Source organism: Balaenoptera physalus (genome assembly GCF_965194825.1).
Source record: "Balaenoptera physalus genome assembly, chromosome: 4".
NCBI lineage: Eukaryota > Metazoa > Chordata > Mammalia > Artiodactyla > Balaenopteridae > Balaenoptera > Balaenoptera physalus.
Window position 1 is genome coordinate 64542219 of NC_138891.1, and position 19155 is coordinate 64561373.

The 19155-nt window shown below is 48.8% G+C and overlaps 1 protein-coding gene across 5 annotated transcripts in view; it reads right to left on the reverse strand.

Annotated features, from left to right (window-relative positions):
• Positions 1-4653: 4653 nt before the first annotated feature.
• The window catches only part of IGF2BP2 (insulin like growth factor 2 mRNA binding protein 2), a 164470-nt gene continuing 149968 nt past the window's right edge, over positions 4654-19155 (reverse strand). For all 5 annotated transcript variants that reach the window (XM_082461511.1, XM_082461508.1, XM_082461509.1 and 2 more), the window contains 6 exons: positions 17927-17995; positions 16937-17053; positions 12833-12907; positions 8303-8434; positions 7824-7937; positions 4654-6503 (listed from right to left, as the gene is read on the reverse strand). In XM_082461511.1, the coding sequence (XP_082317637.1) occupies positions 6411-6503; positions 7824-7937; positions 8303-8434; positions 12833-12907; positions 16937-17053; positions 17927-17995 (600 nt within the window). In that variant the 3' untranslated portion in view covers positions 4654-6410. The remainder of the gene's footprint in view (positions 6504-7823; positions 7938-8302; positions 8435-12832; positions 12908-16936; positions 17054-17926; positions 17996-19155) is intronic.

Sequence of the window (19155 nt, forward strand, 5' to 3'; positions counted from 1 at the left end):
CATCTTTATTATTGTAAAAACTTAACTCTTTATCTGATAGATTGCCTACCTCCACTTCATTTAGTTCTTCTTGGGGTTTTATCCTGTTCTTTTATAACATGTTCCCTCTGTCACCTAACTTTTCTGAATTTGTTGTTTTTATTTCTATGTGTCTGGTAGGTTGGTTACATTTCCTGACCTTGGAGAAGTGGCCTTTTGTAGAAGACATCCTATGCATCCCAGAAGTGTACTCTCCTCTGGTCACCAGTACTATATGCTCTAGATGTGCTCCTAACCTATGTGGGCTGTGTGGGTCCTTTTATTATAGAGAGCTGGTTATTGTGGGCTGTCTGGTAGGACTGGCTGACCCCTGGTCTGGTTGGTTGCCAGGGTCTGCCTTGTGTGGAGGCTGCCAGCCACTGTTTGGCAGGGCCAGGTCATGTGGCTGGCTGCAGAAGCCTGGAGGGCTCTGGGGCTGGTGGTGGCTCACTCTTGGGCAGAACTGGGTTCTGGAGTGGGTGGTTGCAGAGCCAGCATTCCTGGATATAGTGTTGGCCTGCTGGTGGGTGGGGCCAGTTCCTGAAATGGCTCACTGTAGGTTCCAGGGTGTCTCAGAGCTGGTGCTGGCCCACAGGTGTGTGGGGCTGGATCCCGCGGTGGCTGGTTGAATAGTGCATGGTATCTCAGAGGTGGTTTTGGCCTGCTGATGCGTGGGGCCAGAGCCCAGGGGCTCCCAGAGCTATTGCCAGCTCACTGGTGGGTGGGGCTGGATCCAAAGGCCTCTGGCTGAGGTGCCCAAGGTGTCCCAAAGGAGATGCTGGCCTGCTGATGGAAAGGGCTGGAGCTTGGGGCTCCTGAGGGTCCTGCTGTCCTACTGGTGTTCTGTCTGAGTCCTGACAAGGCAGGCTGTGGGGCATGGTGGTTCTGTTCCTGCTGTCTACCCACTGGTGGGTGGGGTCAGTGCCCAGGAGGTCCTGGGCTGTTGGCCCCCTGGTGGGCAGAGCTGGCTGCCAGGGTCTCTGGCTGCAGGGTCTTGGAAGTCCTGAGTCCAGTGTCTGGGTCCAGGTCCTGGGTCCTCTGGTGGACAGAGCTGTGTTCAGGGATGGCTCTGGGCTATGGAGGTCTTAAGGCAGCCTGGCTGCTCATGGGTGGGACTGTGTCCCCACATGGCTAGTTACTTGGCCTGAGGGGACCCAGTACTTGGGCCTACAGGCTGGTGGGAGGGGGTAGGGCTGGGTCCTGAGGCTAACAAGCTAGAGGGAGGATTCCAGAATGGCACTTGTCAGCACCAGTGTCCCCATGGTAGAAGGAACTCTCAAAAATGGCTGCTGTCAGTGTCTTTGTCCCCAGGGTGAGCTCTACTTGCTCCCTGTCTCTCCAGGAGACTTTCCAAGTTCAGCAGGTAGGTCTGACCCAAGCTCCTTTCAAATTACTGCTTCTGCACGGGGTCCCGGAGCATGTGAGATTTTGTGTGCACCCTTTAAGAGTAGCGTCTCTCTGGATCTCCCAGAAGTAAGCCCCACTAGCCTTCAAAGCCAAATGTTCTGGGGGTCATCTTTGTAGTGCACGCCTGTGTTGGGGAGCCTGATGTGGGGCTCAGACCACTTGCTCCTTGGGGAAAACCTCTGCAATTGTAATTATCTTCCCATTTGTGGGTTACCCCCCCAGGGGTGTGGGTTTTGACAATAGTGCAACTCCACCCTTCCTACCTATCTTGTTGTGGTTTCTTATATCTTTAGTTGTAGATCTTTTCTGCTAGTCTTCTGGGTTTTCTCATTGATAGTTGCTCTGTAAATGGTTGTAATTTTTTGCTGTGCCCATGAGAGGAGGTGAGCTCACGGTCTTCCTACTCCTTGGCCCAGCCCTATGATTTTTCTTTTTTTTTTTATAAATTTGTTTTTGGCTGCGTTGGGTCTTCATTGCTGTGTGGGCTTTCTCTAGTTGCAGTGAGCCGGGGGCTACTCTTCGTTGTGGTGCGCAGGCTTCTCATTGCCATGGCTTCTCTTGTTGTGGAGCACGGGCTCTAGGTGCATGGGATTCAGTAGTTGTGGTTCACGGGCTCAGCAGTTGTGGCTCGCGGGCTCTAGAGCACAGGCTCAGTAGTTGTGGCGCATGGGCTTAGTTACTCTGCGGCATGTGGGATCTTCCCGGACCAGGGCTCGAACCCGTGTCCCCTGCATTGGCAGGCGGATTCTTAACCACTGTGCCACCAGGAAGTCCTCTTTCTTGATGTTTAATGAGAAATTGTAAGAAGGAACATTGAAGGCTGCTAACCAGAAGCCATTTTTGACTTGAAAGTCCCTTCTTATACATCAGTTAGAATCAAAGACTTGGTTGTGTTCAAACTTTTATTTTACAGATGAGGAGACAGGCCTCCAAGAGGCTGTGATGTGCACAAGGTTATTTAGCTAGTGTACAGGCAACCAGGGAGAAAACGTCTGGGCCTGGGCTTTCTTATTCTCCTGATGAGAAAGTGAGACTGGTAGAGATCTGGTACAGGGAAAGAGGCACCCATGCCTGCCTTCAGGCCTGCCCTAGGGCAAAGCTGAGCTACACCCTGGTTAAGTTCCCTTCACAGCCCCTTGCTCTGTTTGCTGAGCAAGGCCTCCCATGCTGACCGCCAGTTACTGGGGCTTTCGAAGGTGCAGGAAGGAGGTGGGGCTGTATTCCTTCACAATGATTTTTCAGAGCCGAGGGAAAGCAAGTCCCAGCGATGAGGGATGATGACTGGAGGAACTGAGTAAAGGGAGAACTAGACAACTGTCTTCAAACATTAGGGGAGTTGTCCTAAGTAACATGTAGCAGATTCAGTGTGTGGTGGTTGTGGGGTGAGCAGATTTCAGATCACTGGAAGGAAGACCTACGAGGCTGGACTGTGCGACGACAGAACTGTCTGCCTTAGGAGCCGCGTTTCCCCTGGCCGGGGGGTGGCCAGACTTTGGAGAGAGTATAGAGGACATTATTCCATATTAGGAAAGTGGACCAAATGACCTCGAAAATCCTTTCCCAATACTGCTGTTCTGTGAATTTAGAGTTGAGAAAAGGTTTTGCCAGGTTCAGTAAGGGTGACTGGAAGCAGTTTTGTAGCTATCGAGAATCAGGGACATTCAGGAGTCACAGAGGTCAGGGGACTCTTTCGTGTTAGGAATTGTTGCAATTACAGATAAACTGCTCTGTTTGAGTTTGGTTTTTCATTCAGAGTTTGCCCTGATCACTAGAGGTTACTGGAGGCAAATGGGAATATTCTTCACTGTTTATATTGTCAGCCACATCTGATATTAGGTTAGATCTTAAAATGGGAACAAACCAAGTACCTTGGATCCCTGCTTTTACAAGAGAACACAGGAGGATCGAGGTCAAGTTAGAATATAGTTGCTCCATGAGGTTTCCCCTCATGTTGGCTGTTTCTGTGAGAGCAAGAGCTATTAAGAGCACTCATGGCTTCTAGAGAGACAGTGACTTACGTGGCTGATGTGAGCTAGAATAGAAGATTAACATGCATATGGGGTAAGTCTCAAATTTTAATTCACCAGCACCTTAAGGGGAATGTAGAGAGGAAATAAAAGGCGGCAACAATTGACAGTAAACATCAGGGGGTTTGCTAGCAGTGGTATTAGACATTAGCAGTAGCAGGTCAAAGATATCTCCATTAGGCTTTAAGACAGTGAAAGATTTGGATGCATGTACAATTTAGGCTGGCCTCTGAATTTCTACAGTTGCGGGCTTCTCTCATCATCGTTCACATGGGGATGCCTCTGTTGCCCATGTCCTTCCCCAGGGATGCAGGAATAAGACTAGGCCAAATGCTTTCATACTCCATAAGTCCTTATCCCATCTCTGTCTACTCAGTCACCGAGTCATTCACATCCTAGCTAATGCCAGGTTACCAATTTTCCCCTGCTTCCCTTAGAAGTCATTTCCTCTTTTCTCCAAATTTCTATTCTATCCATCCTTTTTCTCATGTTTTTAAGTTCTCCCTCTATGCTGGACTCCTCTTCCAATTTGCAAACAACCTCTTCCTTTCCATAGCTCCATGTTGGAGAAAACGAGATTGTCTTGAGGCAAAGTTGGAGGGCAACTAACCAGGATAGAAGGGATGTCCAGGCCTACTCACCACATCTCCTGACATACTTAAAATTTGGCTTCTGGGGAGGGGTGAAGGAAGTACCTCTTCCCTTAAATTGTCAGGCATATTAGCCTCTTCCTTCCCCCCACATAAAAATAATCTCTTTCCCTGGCCAGGCTTAAAGTTTCTTAAGATAGGGGATGACCTTACCTAGTTACTGTGCAGTCAGTATCCAGCCCTCTCATTCTGTGGTTCTCAAACCTCAGCATACATCGGAATCACCCCGAGGGCTCACTGACGGAGACTGCTTGAGCCCACCCTCCACCCTTAGAATTTCTGTCCCAAGGTGGACCCTGAGAACCTGCATTTCTAACACGTTCCCAGGTGATACTGGTGCTGCTGGTCTGAGGAGCACAGTCTGAGCACCACTGACCTAGTTTAGCTTCTCCCAAAGACCTGCCTGGAGAAGCCAGCCTCCTCAGTGTAGCTTCCCAGTCCTGATGGTATATGCCACCCATTTCCCTGAAGTCCCCTCAGAGGTGGAATTCAGCTGACACTTTGGAATGGGCGATACTTACTTAGTAAAATAAGAGACCAAGACACCAGGATCTTGTTAGCTGGATATATTTCTTTTTGTTTGTTTTTGTTTTTGTCACAGAACACTGTTTGCAGTAGAGGAAACTGGCATTGCAGTCTGGTGGTAAAATGGCTTGTTCACATAAACCAGTACATGTTCATCCTTTAGCGCAAAAAGCCCTAATGGCACGTACCCTATTGAAATTCAGGACATCTCCAATATTCTCTCTCTCTGTTTTTCTTTGTCACTTTTTTTTTTAAATAAACATTTTCAAGGTTTGTCCAAAAGAAGGCCATATAGGTTCTTGGCTAGCGGAAGACAATTCAGAACAGTTGTTGCACACTTGGACTGTTACCTTCTCCAGGCTGGCAGTTGATATCTTATTTTTTTCCAACTCATTTTTATTAAAAAAATAAAAAAATGCTCCAACTATCAGTTTTACAAAATCTCTAAGGGAAACACAAGAGCAAGGTGCTGAGGTAAAAAACACCTGAGGTAGCTTTTTTTTGTGTGTTTTTCTCGTTAAAAAAATCTGTAAATTTAACGCCCTGGGCCAACGACCTCGTGTAAATTGCTATTTTCCTCCATATTTTTTTTTTAAAGAAAGAAATCATTTTGCTGAATATTGATGGCTTATACACCAAAATGTAAAAAGACAAAATACATTCTTTCTTTGTGGAATTTTTCTTTGTTTGTTTGGTTTGATGATGGGTTACTGTTTTTCCTCTTCCAAAATGCTAGGACAAGTACCATTGACTCTTGTTCTTTTGAGTAACCAAGTGTAAGTTGAGGCTGGTTTGTGTGTTTCGCTTTTGTTCCTTTGTGTGATGTGATACTCAGAGCACTGCTTTGCCTGGGGGGTGCGTAGATATGGGAATTGAGACAGAGGGATGAGGGAATTAACAAGAATGGGGATGGAGAGGATGGGGAGGGAGAGGGGGTAGGGGAGAGATAAACAGAGAGAGACAGAGAATTATATAGCAGTATGCAAAAACCAGTTTAAAACCTGTGAAGCAAAGAGAAATGGGTGTGTGAGCTAGACAGGGATGAAGAGAGACAGAGTTTCCTCTTCAGAGAGACGGTATCCCTTCTGTTGACATACACAGGTGATCCAGAACTGCTGTGAGTGTCCTTTCGACGAGATTTCCCTCCGGGTGAATTTTGTGTGGGTGGCCTTGAAGCTCCTTACTAAACCGTTAGACCTCCCAAAGCACGACTTTATTCTTTAAAGTCTAGAAAAGCCTGCTTTCTCTTTAAAAAGAAAAAAGAATAACTGATTAAAAATTGGAGTTAGTTGAGTTATTTGATATATTATTTCTAAAATATATTAACGCCGCAGGCACCCTGTGTAACCCACAGGCCACATATCTTAACATCTTTCTTTCCCTTCTAATATGTACATACATGTACAGAGACAATTTTCCGCAAAAAGAAAAGGGTGTGAATTTTGCTTTGATTTGAACGCGTTCACCTATGTTAGTTCAACTAGAAGGGATAGCGTGGTGGGGTTAGGAGAGACCCGAGTGGATGGTGAAGTGGATGGCTGGGAAGCCTGCAGAGGCCCTGGGGGAGCTGGGAGGCCGGGCCCCGGCACGGCTGCCCTCCCGCCTCCTCCCTGGCCCCCCGGATTCTCAGGGCCTCTGCAGAGCCCCTGGCGCCTCCGCAGACTTCTCATTCCTCAGGATGGTCTTTGGTTTGCTCCCGATCTGGCTGGCTGTGTTTGGTCTCATTCTGTCAGGTGTTGGAAGGGCTACATTCATCCGTTGTTTGCTGGTGCCTGTGGGAGCCTCACTTGCTGCGCTGTGAGGCAACTCCCTGAGGATATTTCTGCTCCTGCTGCTTCACCTGTTGTACAATTTCCCTGATCTTGCGCTGTGCAGTCTGCAGCAAGGGAGAGGAGGGGGACAGGGGAGAAAAGGAACCCAGTTCTGAGGACAAGCAGTGGGGTGTGGGGAAGCGGGGCTGGGACTTGGGGGAAGGAGGCGGTAAACTCAGAAAAGTGTCATCTACCTACTGAGGCCCTGACTCCAGGCCTTTTCTGCCTGGAAGTAAAGTGGCAGAGTCCCCCACCCCCCACCCCGCTGAGGCTGCTGGGTGGAGGGTAAGAGGGTGGGACCCCAGGAAGCAGAACCAGGGCATTAGTGACTAGGGAACCTGCAGAGGTCAGACGGCATCCTCCCTCCCAGCTAACACACGCTCCAACGGCCAACGCTCCACCTCCTCCCCGCCTTCCTAGAGTTACTGCAAAGACAGTGGTGTATGGCAAGGGAAGATGGAGTCAATGGGATGGGGATAAAGTGAGAAACTGGCCCAGACACTCTACCCTGAACAAGTGGAGAAAACACATGAACCCAAACCTGTCCCCTCACCCACCCTGCTGCTCCCACTGCAGGGAGAACCCTGCAGACTGAACTCCTACAGGAGCCCAGCCACTGAGACCCACGCCGGGGACACTGGAAGAGCTGGGATGGGAGAGCCCCAGGGGGTGGTGTGGTCGGGCTCTGACTCTACGAGTCTCAAAGGGTGCTGGTGGGGTGCAGGGCGCAGCTGCGTGGCAGGTCCTGGCAAAGGCACGGCACTGAGTGCACAGGCTGACGCTCAGACAAACCTGCAGTGTTGGCTTAGACTGCCTCTGCTCCTTTGGGACAGGGGCTGGACTGCTCTATCCCCAAACCCAACCCCCTCCCCCAACAACAAGCATCAAAAAGAACCAGGTCACGTGATCCTGAGTCACTAGCCCTTCTGACTGGAGGAGAAGCAGCTGTGTGGAGCCCTGAGTCCTAATGGGGGTTGTCACAGTGAGGTAGAGGAGAGGAAAGAGAAACAAGGGTCTCCTGACATGAGCGTTTAACCCATAATAGTGGAATTGTGGCACCTAGGCTGGTCCTCAGGGCCCAAGGGTGGCCCTTGCCTGAGGCCTGAGCAGGAGGACGAGGGAACAGGAGAGCCCGCAGTTCAGCATTTCAGAGGCTTGAACTGTGCTGGCTTGACTCCAAAGCTCTATACCCTTCCTCAGGCTCCTCTAGCAGGCCTGGGAGAGCAGTGGTGAGCCAAGAACAGCCGCCCCTGCCCTGTTCCATCTGTGCATGGGGGTCAGGGTCGGGGGGTGTGCACGGCCTGGGGCCACTGGACAGGTCACCAAGAACTTAGAGACTTGCAAAGAGATTAGCAGGAGAGACTGGACCCTCACAGCACAGGTACCTGGCTGGCAAAGAAATGCCCGATAATTCGGACAATCACTTCCTCATTTTCATCTGGCGTTTGGTCACGAGGCACAATGACTTCTGCACTGGTTAAGTTCTGCAGTTCATTCACCTGTGAAGGGAGAAACCGAAAAAATTCCTGTGACTTGCTTCACTGCAGTGGTCGGGAACCGGAACCCAGCATATCTGCAGGGTACGTTTGTATACTCTGGGCGGGACTCTGCTCCTTATCATTTCCCTGCTGCTGTGCGCGTGGGTTACAGGGGCAGGAGGCAGGCCCCTGTCTTCACTTCCCAGCACACAGCCTAGATGCAGTGTTCCTGGACCCAGGACCCTGCTGTTCGGTGTCTGGCTCAGCACTGTGGATTTGGGGCCCTCAGCTCTGGATGATGCTAATTACATTTTTGTCCTTGAAGAGTCAGTGGGGGTCTGAGGGAAGTCAGGCCAGGAGACGAAGCCAGCTCAGGGCACACTTACGGTTTTGCCACCCTTGCCGATCACACGGCCGGCTGTAGAGGAGGGCACTCGGATGTGGGCTTCCAGCTTCACCTCCTCTTTGGGGTTAAAGAAGTTTTCTTCTTTCAGTTTCCCAAAGATCCGCCCCTGAGCCTGACAGAGCAAGACACGTCAACCTGCTTTAGCAGCACTGCTACAGGAACCAGTGAGTCCAGGCAACGGGACAGCCCCAGCCCCATGCTCCCCGGGGTCTGCTCAGCTCGCTCAGACCCGGTGGGTGCATGCCTGCCACACCCAAGGAGTGCACCTTGCAGACATGCACAGACACTCCCGTGTCTTCAGGTTTGCACATGGATTGCACAGGAAGCTTTCTGTGTATAGGGTCAGGGTGGAACTACATGTCTTACTTCTGTATTCCTGAGCACCAATAAATGTTTGGTTGAATGAATTTGTTCAGGGAATTCTTAACTTCCTCCCACCATGATATGTTCAGGCCTCTGGTTATTAAAGGATGGAGGCAAGGGTGGTGGTGATGGGATTTGCTCTTTGATGTCTAACTCCAGAGCCAGTGTAGCCAAAAGCTTTTTGTTCTTTTTAAAAGAACCTTTTTTTAAAAAAAATTTATTTATTTATTTTTTGGCTGCACCACGTGGCATGTGGGATCTTAGTTCCCCAACCGGGGATTAAACCCGTGCCCCCTGCAGTGGAAGTGCAGAGTCTTAACAACTGGACCGCCAGGGAAGTCCCTAAAAGAACCTTAAAAAAAACTGAGATATAACTTACATAACCTAAAATTCAGCATTTTAAAGTGTACACTCCAGTGGTTTTTAGTATATTCACTAGGTTGTGCAACCACCACTGCTATCCAGAACATTTCCATCCCATTCCCCCAAATAAAAACCCATACCTATTAGCAGATAGTCCCAATTCCTCCCTTCCCCATGTCCCTGGCAACCACTAAACTACCCTTCTGTCTCTGGATTTGCCTTTTCTGGATGTTTCACATAAATAGAATATATAATATGTGGTCTACTGTGTCTGCCTTCTTTCACTTGGTGTAATGTTTTCTAGGTTCATCCATGATATAGCATGCATCAGAATTTCACTCTTTCCATGGCTGAATGATATCCTATTATGTGGATATACCACATTTTGTTTATCCATTCATGAGTTGAAGGATTATTGTTCTTGAACATTTACATGTGTTAATTTTTTTTCAGACACATTTCAAATATTTTTAATACGAATTATACTTTTACAAATAAATGTTTCTGACTTTCAGAAAATTCAAGTTATAATTTTCCTAGGGGTGAAAAGGCAATAACAAAACAATGCAGGGGAAGGGAGACAAGATGGTGGAATAGAAGGACTTGAGCTCACCACCTCTCACGAAAACACCAAAATCACAACTAACTGCTGAACAACCATTGACAAAAAAACCCCTGGAACCTATCAAAAAAGATATTCTACATCCAAAGACAAAGAAGAAGCCACAACGAGATGGCAGGAGGGGTGCTTTCACGATACAATCAAATCCCACACCCACCAGATGGGTGACCCACAAACTGGAAACTAATTATATCGTAGAGGTTCTCCCATAGGAGTGAGAGTTCTGAACCCCATGCTAGGGTCCTCAGCCTGGTGGTCTGGCATCTGGAGGAGGAGCCTCCAGAGCATGTGGCTTTGAAGGCCAGCGGGGCTTGAGTGCAAGAGCTCCGCAAGACTAGAGGAAACAGAGACTCCATTCTTGGAGGGCGCACACAAGGTTTCACGTGAACTGCAACTCAGGGCAAAGCAGTGACTCCACAGGAGCCTGGGCCAGACCTACCTGTGGGTCTTGGAGGGTCTCCTGGGGAGGCAGGGGTTGGCTGTGGCCCACTGCAGTGGCAAGGACACTGGTAGCAGAGGCCCCAGGGAATACTTCTCAGCGTGAGTATGCCTCCTCCCTGAGGTCGCCATATTGGTACTGAGACCTGGCCCCACCCAACAGCCTGCAGGCTCCAGCGCTTGGACACCTTGGACCAAACAACCAACAAGGTGGGAATACAGCCCCACCCATTGACAGCTGCCTAAAGTCATCCTGAGCCCACAGCCACCTCTAGACACACCCCTTGACACGGCCCTGCCCACCAGAGGGACAAGACCCAGCTCCACCCTCCCATGGGCAGGCACAAGTCCGTCCCACCAGGAAGCCTGCACAAGCCCCTGGACCAACCTCAGCCAGGGGTTGAGGCAGACACCAGAAGCAAGAACTACAATCTGGCAGCCTGCAGAACGGAGACCGCAAACACAGAAAGTCAGACAAAATGAGACAGCAGAGAAATATGTTCCAGACGAAGGAACAAGATAAAACCCCAGAAGAACAACTAAGTGAAATAGAGATAGGCAATCTCCCTCAAAAAAGAATTCAGAATAATGATAGTAAAGATAATCCAAGATCTTGGAAAAAGAATGGAGACACAGACCAAGAAGATACAAGAAATATTTAACAAAGAGCTAGAAGATTTAAAGAACAAACAGATGAACAATACAATAACTGAAATGAAAAATAAACTAGAAGGAATCAAAGGCAGAAGAGATGAGGCAGAAGAATAAATAAGTGAGCTGGGAGACAGACTGGTGGAAATCACTGCCACAGAACAGAATAAAGAAAAAAGAATGAAAAGAAATGAGGACAATTTAAGAGACCTCTGGGGCAACATTAAATGCACCAAGATTTGCATTACAGGGTTTCCAGAAGGAGAAGAGAGAAATGGCCCTAGAAAATATTTGAAAAGATAATAGCCAAAAACTTCCCTAACATGGGAAACGAAACACTCACTCAAGTCCAGGAAGCACAGAGAATCCCATACAGGATAAACCCAAGGAGGAACATGCTGAGACACATATTAATCAAACTGACAAAAATTAAAGACAAAGGGAAAATATTAAAAGCAACAAGAGAAAAGCAACAAATAACATACAAGGGAATCCCCATAAGGTTATCAGCTGATTTTTCAGCAGAAACTCTGCAGGCCAGAAGGGAGTGGCACCATATATTTAAAGTGATAAAAGGGGGAAAAACTACAACCAAGAATACTCTACCCACCAAGGCTCTTATTCAGATTCAATGGAGAAATCAAAAGCTTTACAGACAAGCACAAGCTAAGAGAATTCAGCACCACCAAACCAGCTTTACAACAAATGCTAAAGAAACTTCTCTAGGTGGAAAAGAAAAGCCCATAACTAGAAACAGGAAAATTACGAATGGGAAAGCTCACTGGTAAAGGCAAACATACAGTAAAGGTAGGAAATCATCCACACACAAATATGATATCAAAACCAGCAATCATGAGGAGAGTGCAAATGCAGGATATTGGAAATGCATTTGAAATGAAGAGACCAGCAGCTTTAAACAATCATACACACACACACACACACACACACATAGACTGCTATATCAAAACCTTGTGGTAACCACAAACCAAAAATCTACAACAGGAACATACACACAAAAAAGAAAGAGCAATCCAAACACAACACTAAAGATAGTCATCAAATCACAAGAGAAGAAAAAAAAGAGGAAGGGAAGAAAAAAGACCTACAAAAACAAATACAAAACAATCAACAAAATGGCAATAAGAACATACATATTGATAATTACCTTAAATGTAAATGGATTAAATGCTCCAACCAAAAGATATATATATATATACACACACACACACACACACACAATGGAATATTACTCATCCATATAAAAGAATGAAATAATACCACTGCAGCAACATGGATGGACCTAGAGATTATCATACTAACTGAAGTCAATCAGACAGAGAAAGATGAATATCATGATATCACTTATATGTGGAATCTAAAACAATGATACAAATGAACTTATTTACAAAACAGAAACAGACACAGACTTTGAAAACAAACTTACGGTTACCAAAGGGGAAACGGGGAGGGGGGGAGGGATAAATTAGGAATTTGGGATTAACATATACACATTACTATATATAAAATAGTCAACAAGGACCTACTGTATAGCACAAGGAACTGTACTCAATATTGTGTACTAACCTATATGGGAAAAGGATCTGAAAAAGAATGGATATATGTATATGTATAACTGAATCACTTTGCTGTACACCTAAAACTGACACAACATTGTAAGTGAACTATACTCCAATATAAAAAATTAAAACAATGCACACCCCCCCCCCCAAACACTTCCAACAAACTGTGCCATTTCCCCTCACACCCATGTTTATGCCCCATCTTCAAAACCACGACCAAGGGGATCAGATATGCCATCTGAATGGGGCATTGACAGAGAGTCCTTTTCCACGGGAAAAAAGGGAAGGAGGGCTCCACACAGAGGGAGCAGCCTGGAGGTGGGGAAGACAGGGTGGGTGGGGACTATAGAAGGAAGGGAAATGGAGGTGGGGCCTCCAAAGAAGAGCCTGAACCTGGCTCTGGGGCAGGTGCGCCTGCTAAAGGCCCTCAGCCTTCCCTAACAGGCGGCCCTGTATCCAGGGCTGCAGGGCTGAAGGGGTTCTTGGCACTGACCTTGAACTGGGCTTCAGGTGGGCCGGTGATGATGACCATCCTTTCACTGACATCTGGGCCTTCTGCTGGGGCAATCTGCAGTTCACAAAGCAAGAGGGAAATGCTACTGCTTGGCTCTGTTCCCCGAGCTCCTCTGTCTTGTCTAAGAGGATGGCACACCCACTAGCAAGAGATTATAAGACTCACGCCTTTGTACCTGGTGCTTTGTCTGACCCTGCTGCTTCCACCCTGGGTCTTAGGAGATTATGGCCGTAGTGCCCAGTATCACATTTGGGTCTCTGGCCACCCAGGAATAGTTGGAAACAAGTTAGTACTTACTGCCTGTCCCGGCCCCCACCAGCAGTGTGACCAGCCTCCTTTCACCAAGGAGCTCCACTAGCCCACCCAGGGCCCAGAGGCGAGGAAGGGCTGGTCCACAGAGGAGTTAAGTTGGAGTCAGCCTGCAGAGAGGGCTGTTAGTGACAGGTGTGACGAGGACCAGCTCCTCTGTAGCACACTAATCAACCGATGGCACCAGAGCAAGCATGAGGACACCTCGGTTCCACTGCGTGCTCTACAAACCCCTCCTCCCCCCACAGATGAAACGTGGCAGTTGAACCTGGCAAGCTCAAAACCTCCTAGCTCTCACTCTGTGACTCTGATGTCTTTTATAACAGAACTCAAGGTGGAACAACTGAACATTTTTTTGTTAGATCCTCTTTACATATTTTTTCCCCGCATACCTTGCCTTATTTCAAAAACCTTTAAGGTAGCTTTAAAAATAAATACAATGTAGCATAATTAAAGTTAAATTTATTTATTTTTTATTTGTGGGGGGGGCCACACCATGTGGCTTGTGGGATCTTAGTTCCCTAATCAGGGAACTTGTGCCCCCTGCAATGGAAGCGTGGAGTCCTAACCACTGGACCACCAGGGAATTCCCATAAAGTTACTTTTAAATGAGCTAAAAGTACACCAGGCACTTAGGGATAAACCAGGAGTGAGATTAGTACACAAATGCACCTCATAAAGTCCTACACACCACCCAGAGACCCCATCCCCGAGACGGAGCTGTTCAGCGTGAACATGAGTCACCACTGACGGGGCATGTCTGAAGTTATCACCTCTGAACCACTGTGTCTCAGCCTTGGCTCCCGCAAGAAGACCTCCACCTCCACAGGGTTTTAGTTTTCTCTCAGTACATGTCCTAAGCCAGGCTGCACCTGCAGGCCTCAGGGTCCTGTGTTGCTGTCCCAGCTTTACCGTGAAGACAGACCCAAGGCCTGTGCTGACCTTGCCCACTCTGAAAGGAGAGACTCTTCTATGAGACCTTCAAAGAAGATCTGGCCCTGACTACTTAGTGGCACGAGGATGAACGTTGAGACACAGGTCACCGACCACTGCGCTTCTTGGGGGGTCTTCCCTTTGCTGCGGGCAGACCCTGCCAGCCTTCAACTGCAGGGCAGCAGCCTCAGCCAAAAAACAGATGTGTCCAGGGGACTGAGACCCTCCAGCAGGCCGCATACAGTCTGGCCCTTACGATCACTGGCGGGAACCCTCATCTCTACTTCTACATCCATAGGTGGCATTAAATCTGCTCCTTATTTCCAAGAGTAAATGAGAGTGACAGGAGCACGGACACGGTGGTTCCCAGCTCTTATCCACCCAAATCAAGAAGGGCTGAAAGGCTAATTCATAATTCACGTTGACCCAATCAGCTCTCACAGTTGCCTTGCTCCAATCCTGAAAGAAAGCCCCCCATCTCTCCACTACCTGGTATTCACAGCCCAGCCCAGAACTCTGAGAGCCGCACGTGTGCTCCTGCAGTTCTGGAATGGCACTCCCCAGGCAAACTCCCTGAGAGGACCTGGAACGAGGACTCCACTTTATGACTGAAGCAAATGGGATGCAGAAAGATGAGGTGACCACCAAGATCACGGGTGAGCAGGGCTGAAACAAGGATCAGGAATTTTGTGGGGCATTCTGAAGCCTGTCGGCCAGATGATGTGCAGGAAAGGCAGGCGACGGGGGCTTAGCTCTCGCCTGTAACTGAAGCATCTCTTGCATGCACTGCCCGATCCCAACTCAGCCCACCCCCTTCCAGCACTCTGCTCCCACGTGTTAGTGTAAAGCTCTCCCCCAGCCCCAGCAGCATCAAATGTGCCTCTAGTTGTGGCCCCTGAAGACTGGCAGAGCAGGATTGGGGTGTGGTTCTCTGGAATTAGTGAGATCATCATCTTTAGAGACAGATGCTGTCAGAGACCTGTCAAGATAAAGGAAATCTAGCAAAAAACAGATTGATTTTAAAAAGTAGGAAATGTCTCTTGCAAATGTTTGGCTTCCCTGGCTTCCTCTCTTCTTTACTGCTCTGGAGAGAGCCAGAGCCCATTCTGTCCCCTGCTGTCTTTGCCCACCACAGAAGTCACACCACCACTCAACTCTGCTGGGACATAGAGGGACTACAGGGATCCTGTGGGGGAAGCCCAAGGGGTTGATCCTTCTCTACTTTCCCAAAGTCTTGCTGGAATGACTCTGGTATAGCACTGGGGTTGCTCAGGTTGAAAAAACATTGGACCAAAAATAGGATAGCCTGGTCCAACCTCGGCTCTCACATTCTTTAGCTTTGTGGCCATTGACATGTCAATGAAACACTGGGCCCTAGTTCCTTATGGGCAATGGTAAGTGGAGAGTTATTGCTGCGATTAGTCCTGGGAAGTGCCCTGTAGCCTACAAGTCGGCAGAACTGCTATCTGAGAGCCAGTCCTGCCACCTGTGTGCCTTGGCCATCTCCCGTTCCCTCTCTCAGTCTCCCTTTTCTCAGGGGAAAAAGAGAGGATTTGATGAGACGATCCCTCAAGTCCCTTTTAGTTGAAATTGTCTCATTCTGTCCCTTGCGTTGCATCGCACCTCAGACCACAGGACCGGACACCGAGAATGGCCCTCAGGGTGCAGCCAGCCCAGTGGTCGTCCATACCTTACCTGTCCCACACAGAGGGCGGGCCCAGCACAGCCCGTCAGTACCTGGGCTGGGGTCTCACCTGCAACAAGCCTGCCGGGTGCAAAGGCCCCGGGTGCTCCACCACCGTCTGCCCCCACCTCGGGCTCTCCAATCTGCGCGCTTTGCAGGTGAGATAAACGAGCACCGAGAGGGGAAATGATTTACCTACGTAAAATTCTTTCATGGTCTCACTGCAATCCTTGTTCTGCACTACTCAGAATGTTTTGTTTTTGTTTTTTCTCCAGCACACTTGCTGTGGGAGAAATTCCAGCTCTTCTTAGGGAGAAGTGTAAGCATTCTTTCTCTCCAAGTCATGAGACTTCTTGTTCGGAATTCCGGGTTGTCCCATGGCAGCAAATTATTTTACGTAACAACGGAAACTCTTGTTTCCGACAGCGTTTCACGAGGCTTGGGACGTGCTCAGCATTCTGCCCGTGAGTCAGCGCTGATAGCTGGGCTTGGAGCAGGACCAGGGTCGAATAATCCTCCCCTTTCAGCTTCTCTGCCGACTCTTCCCATTATGCTCCAGGAGACAGGCGGTGGGAATGTAACTGCAGCTGTGTCTGCACTCGGCCAGTGCATGAATCAGGGGCCCTCCTTCCTGACCTCTCTCCTCAACCCCAGACTCTCCTCAACCCCGAGGCCGCGGCTCAGGTTCTATCACCGGCTTTTGTTTATCTGCGGTTTCATCACTGCCTTTCAAAGAGTTTTCCATTCAAACTATTTGTCAAAGTTCAAAGGTTTCTGAAATGGAGACTGACTAAAGCATCAAAGCACTGACAACTGCTGAGTATAAATTACCGCTCTCCTTAGGCTCACCCCCTTCACTCGGGAGAATCCTCAGCCTTTGTTTTCTCTTGAGGACAATGGTAGCCCAAAGAGGACCAGGTTGGCTTATGTATTACTAGTATTTTTTCCTAATTCATTTGTTAGTTGAACAACAAAGGAGTGAGAGAGGTAAAGATGAGTGTACATGGGAATAGTCCTGAAGGCAGGCTTTCCAGGTCCTGTAGGATTTTATGGATGGTGTAAGAATTGCCCAGGATGGACAGAAGGAACAAAGGACATGGGGTGGATATGGGGGTGGAAGAGGGTGGTATAGGGGCAGCTGTCAAGAGCAGCTTTACCTTGATGGAGGCCCCGGCGAATCTGGCCAGCTGTTTAATGTGCGCCCCTTTCTTCCCGATGATGGCACCCACCGCCTGGGTTGGGATGAAGAGATTCACAATCTCCTGCTCTGGATACTGGAAGGACAGGACAAGACAAGACAGACGACATCATTCCTACTGGGGCTGCTCCTTCAGGCACTCAACAGTAACGGAGCAATGGCCAAATGCCGCGTGGGATTCTTCTGGGGCCTGGGGCGCTGCAGTGGGGAAGCTGGAGGGATGAACTTGAACAGGGTCCACACTAACTACACAACCACTAGAGTACAAACTCCTCCTGAGCAGCTCTGAATTTGCTAGACACAGCAAGCTGTCTGTCCACGGGCCTTCTGTCAAGTTCAAATGTGATGTGTATTTCTCCTGTGTCTTCATCCAAGGAATCAGTAGCTATTAAGCACACCTGGCCTGAGGCACTTTATTAGCAGAAACGGAGAGCTGCCCTCCCACCTAGCGGGCATGAGCGGCATTTTCACTGGAGGGGAACTGGGTTCAAAACGAGACTGTAATTAAACCTGCCCTGAACAGGCTGCGAGGGGACGGCCCAGAGAGACACAGGCAAGCCCGCCAGGAGCCCTTGCTGTTCTTGTCTGTAGGGGTCTGTGGGAATGACACGGCCCACTTGCTAGACTTTGTTAAAGAACTTTGGAGACTCTGTTCTTTAGCCCAACACCACCTCCTAATTTGACCTGCTGATTGCTCCTCTGCACCATTTTGCAGCCACCTGTGGGATCTGTGAGCACCAGCAGGATGCTGAAGGGCCTCTTAGTGCACTTGAGTGCCGGGTGGTCTGGTGTGCTGATGCCCTGCAATGTGTTACTCCCAGGACAGCCTGGAACCAGGGAACCCGGCACGCACACTGTGAGCATGCACTGGTCAGTCTGCTAAGGACTGAGTGGCACCGGCCACAGGAGAGGGACAAGTGGCAGATGGGGCTGAACTGTGGGCACTTACTGAGTGATGATGCGGGAACGGGCCGAACTGGTGAGGGGGGTACAAGCTGGAGAAGTATCCGGAGTGGGTCTGCAGCAGGAGAGAAACGGTCAGTCAGCAGGGCCCATAGGGCCGCTCACCAAACTCAGGGAGGCAAGATTCCCACACACAACAAAGGCTCCCGGCACCACCACTGGGCCGCGCTGTCCTAAAGGCACACCTGTGCCTCTGCAGCTCAGATCTCTGCTCCCTTCCCTCACGGAGCACTGGCTGGGCTGGATATTCATCATTTCCAAGCTGAGTCATGGTCCAGGCTTCCCAGGAACCCACCAGAGGAGGGAACATGCACACGCACTTTTTAACCTGCCCTCAGGCAGAGAGGAAGCGCCAGTGGTTTCTATTTTCTGAGGAATTATGAACCACAGGTTAAAGGAACAGAGAGAGCCAGGACAAAGCCAAGAGTTATTCTAAACAAGCAAAGTGTTCCTGGGAAGTCAGATCAGTGAGTGCCCAGAGAATCTCAGAAGGAATGGAGAGACTGAGAATAGAGAAATTGAAAACGAAACTGAGGAGAGAAAATGAATGAATAAATACATATTGTGGAGGGGGAGGGGGAAGCAGGGGACAGGAAGGCAGATGTGGTAGAAGAAAACAGAGCTATTAGGAAAGTAGCGTTAATTTTTAAAGTAGCTGCTTTTTATTGAATACCTACTGTGTCCTAAGCATTGTGGTAGATACTTTATCCATAAACTCTTTTTTAAAAAAAATATTTTATTTTTGGCTGTGCCACGCAGCGTGTGGGATCCTTAGTTTCCCGACCAGGGATCGAACCCATGCCCCCTATAGTGAAAGCGTGGAGTCCTAACCACTGGACCACCAGGGAATTCCCCATAAACTCTCTTAATCCTCACAACAGTCCTGCAAGACAGGAATACATCTGCATTTATTTATATATTTTACGGGCAGGACATTAAGCAGAGTCAGCAATGTCTAGTTCACTGTGCTTTACACATAAGGCCAAGTAAATGCTGACATGCCTATTACAGGAAAGGAGGTGGACAGCTCTGGGCACCATGGAACCAATCCCTGAGGGGCCGTCTAGCAGTGGTCAGACACTGACCAGCTGGAGGCTTGGAGTTAGGGGACCTAGCTTTCATTTTGAGGGTCCTTGAGCAAATCTCCTGGTATCCTCTGTCTACTGAATAACCAGTTGGATTCTGAGTTCCAGAGCACAACTTTGCCTTCGGACT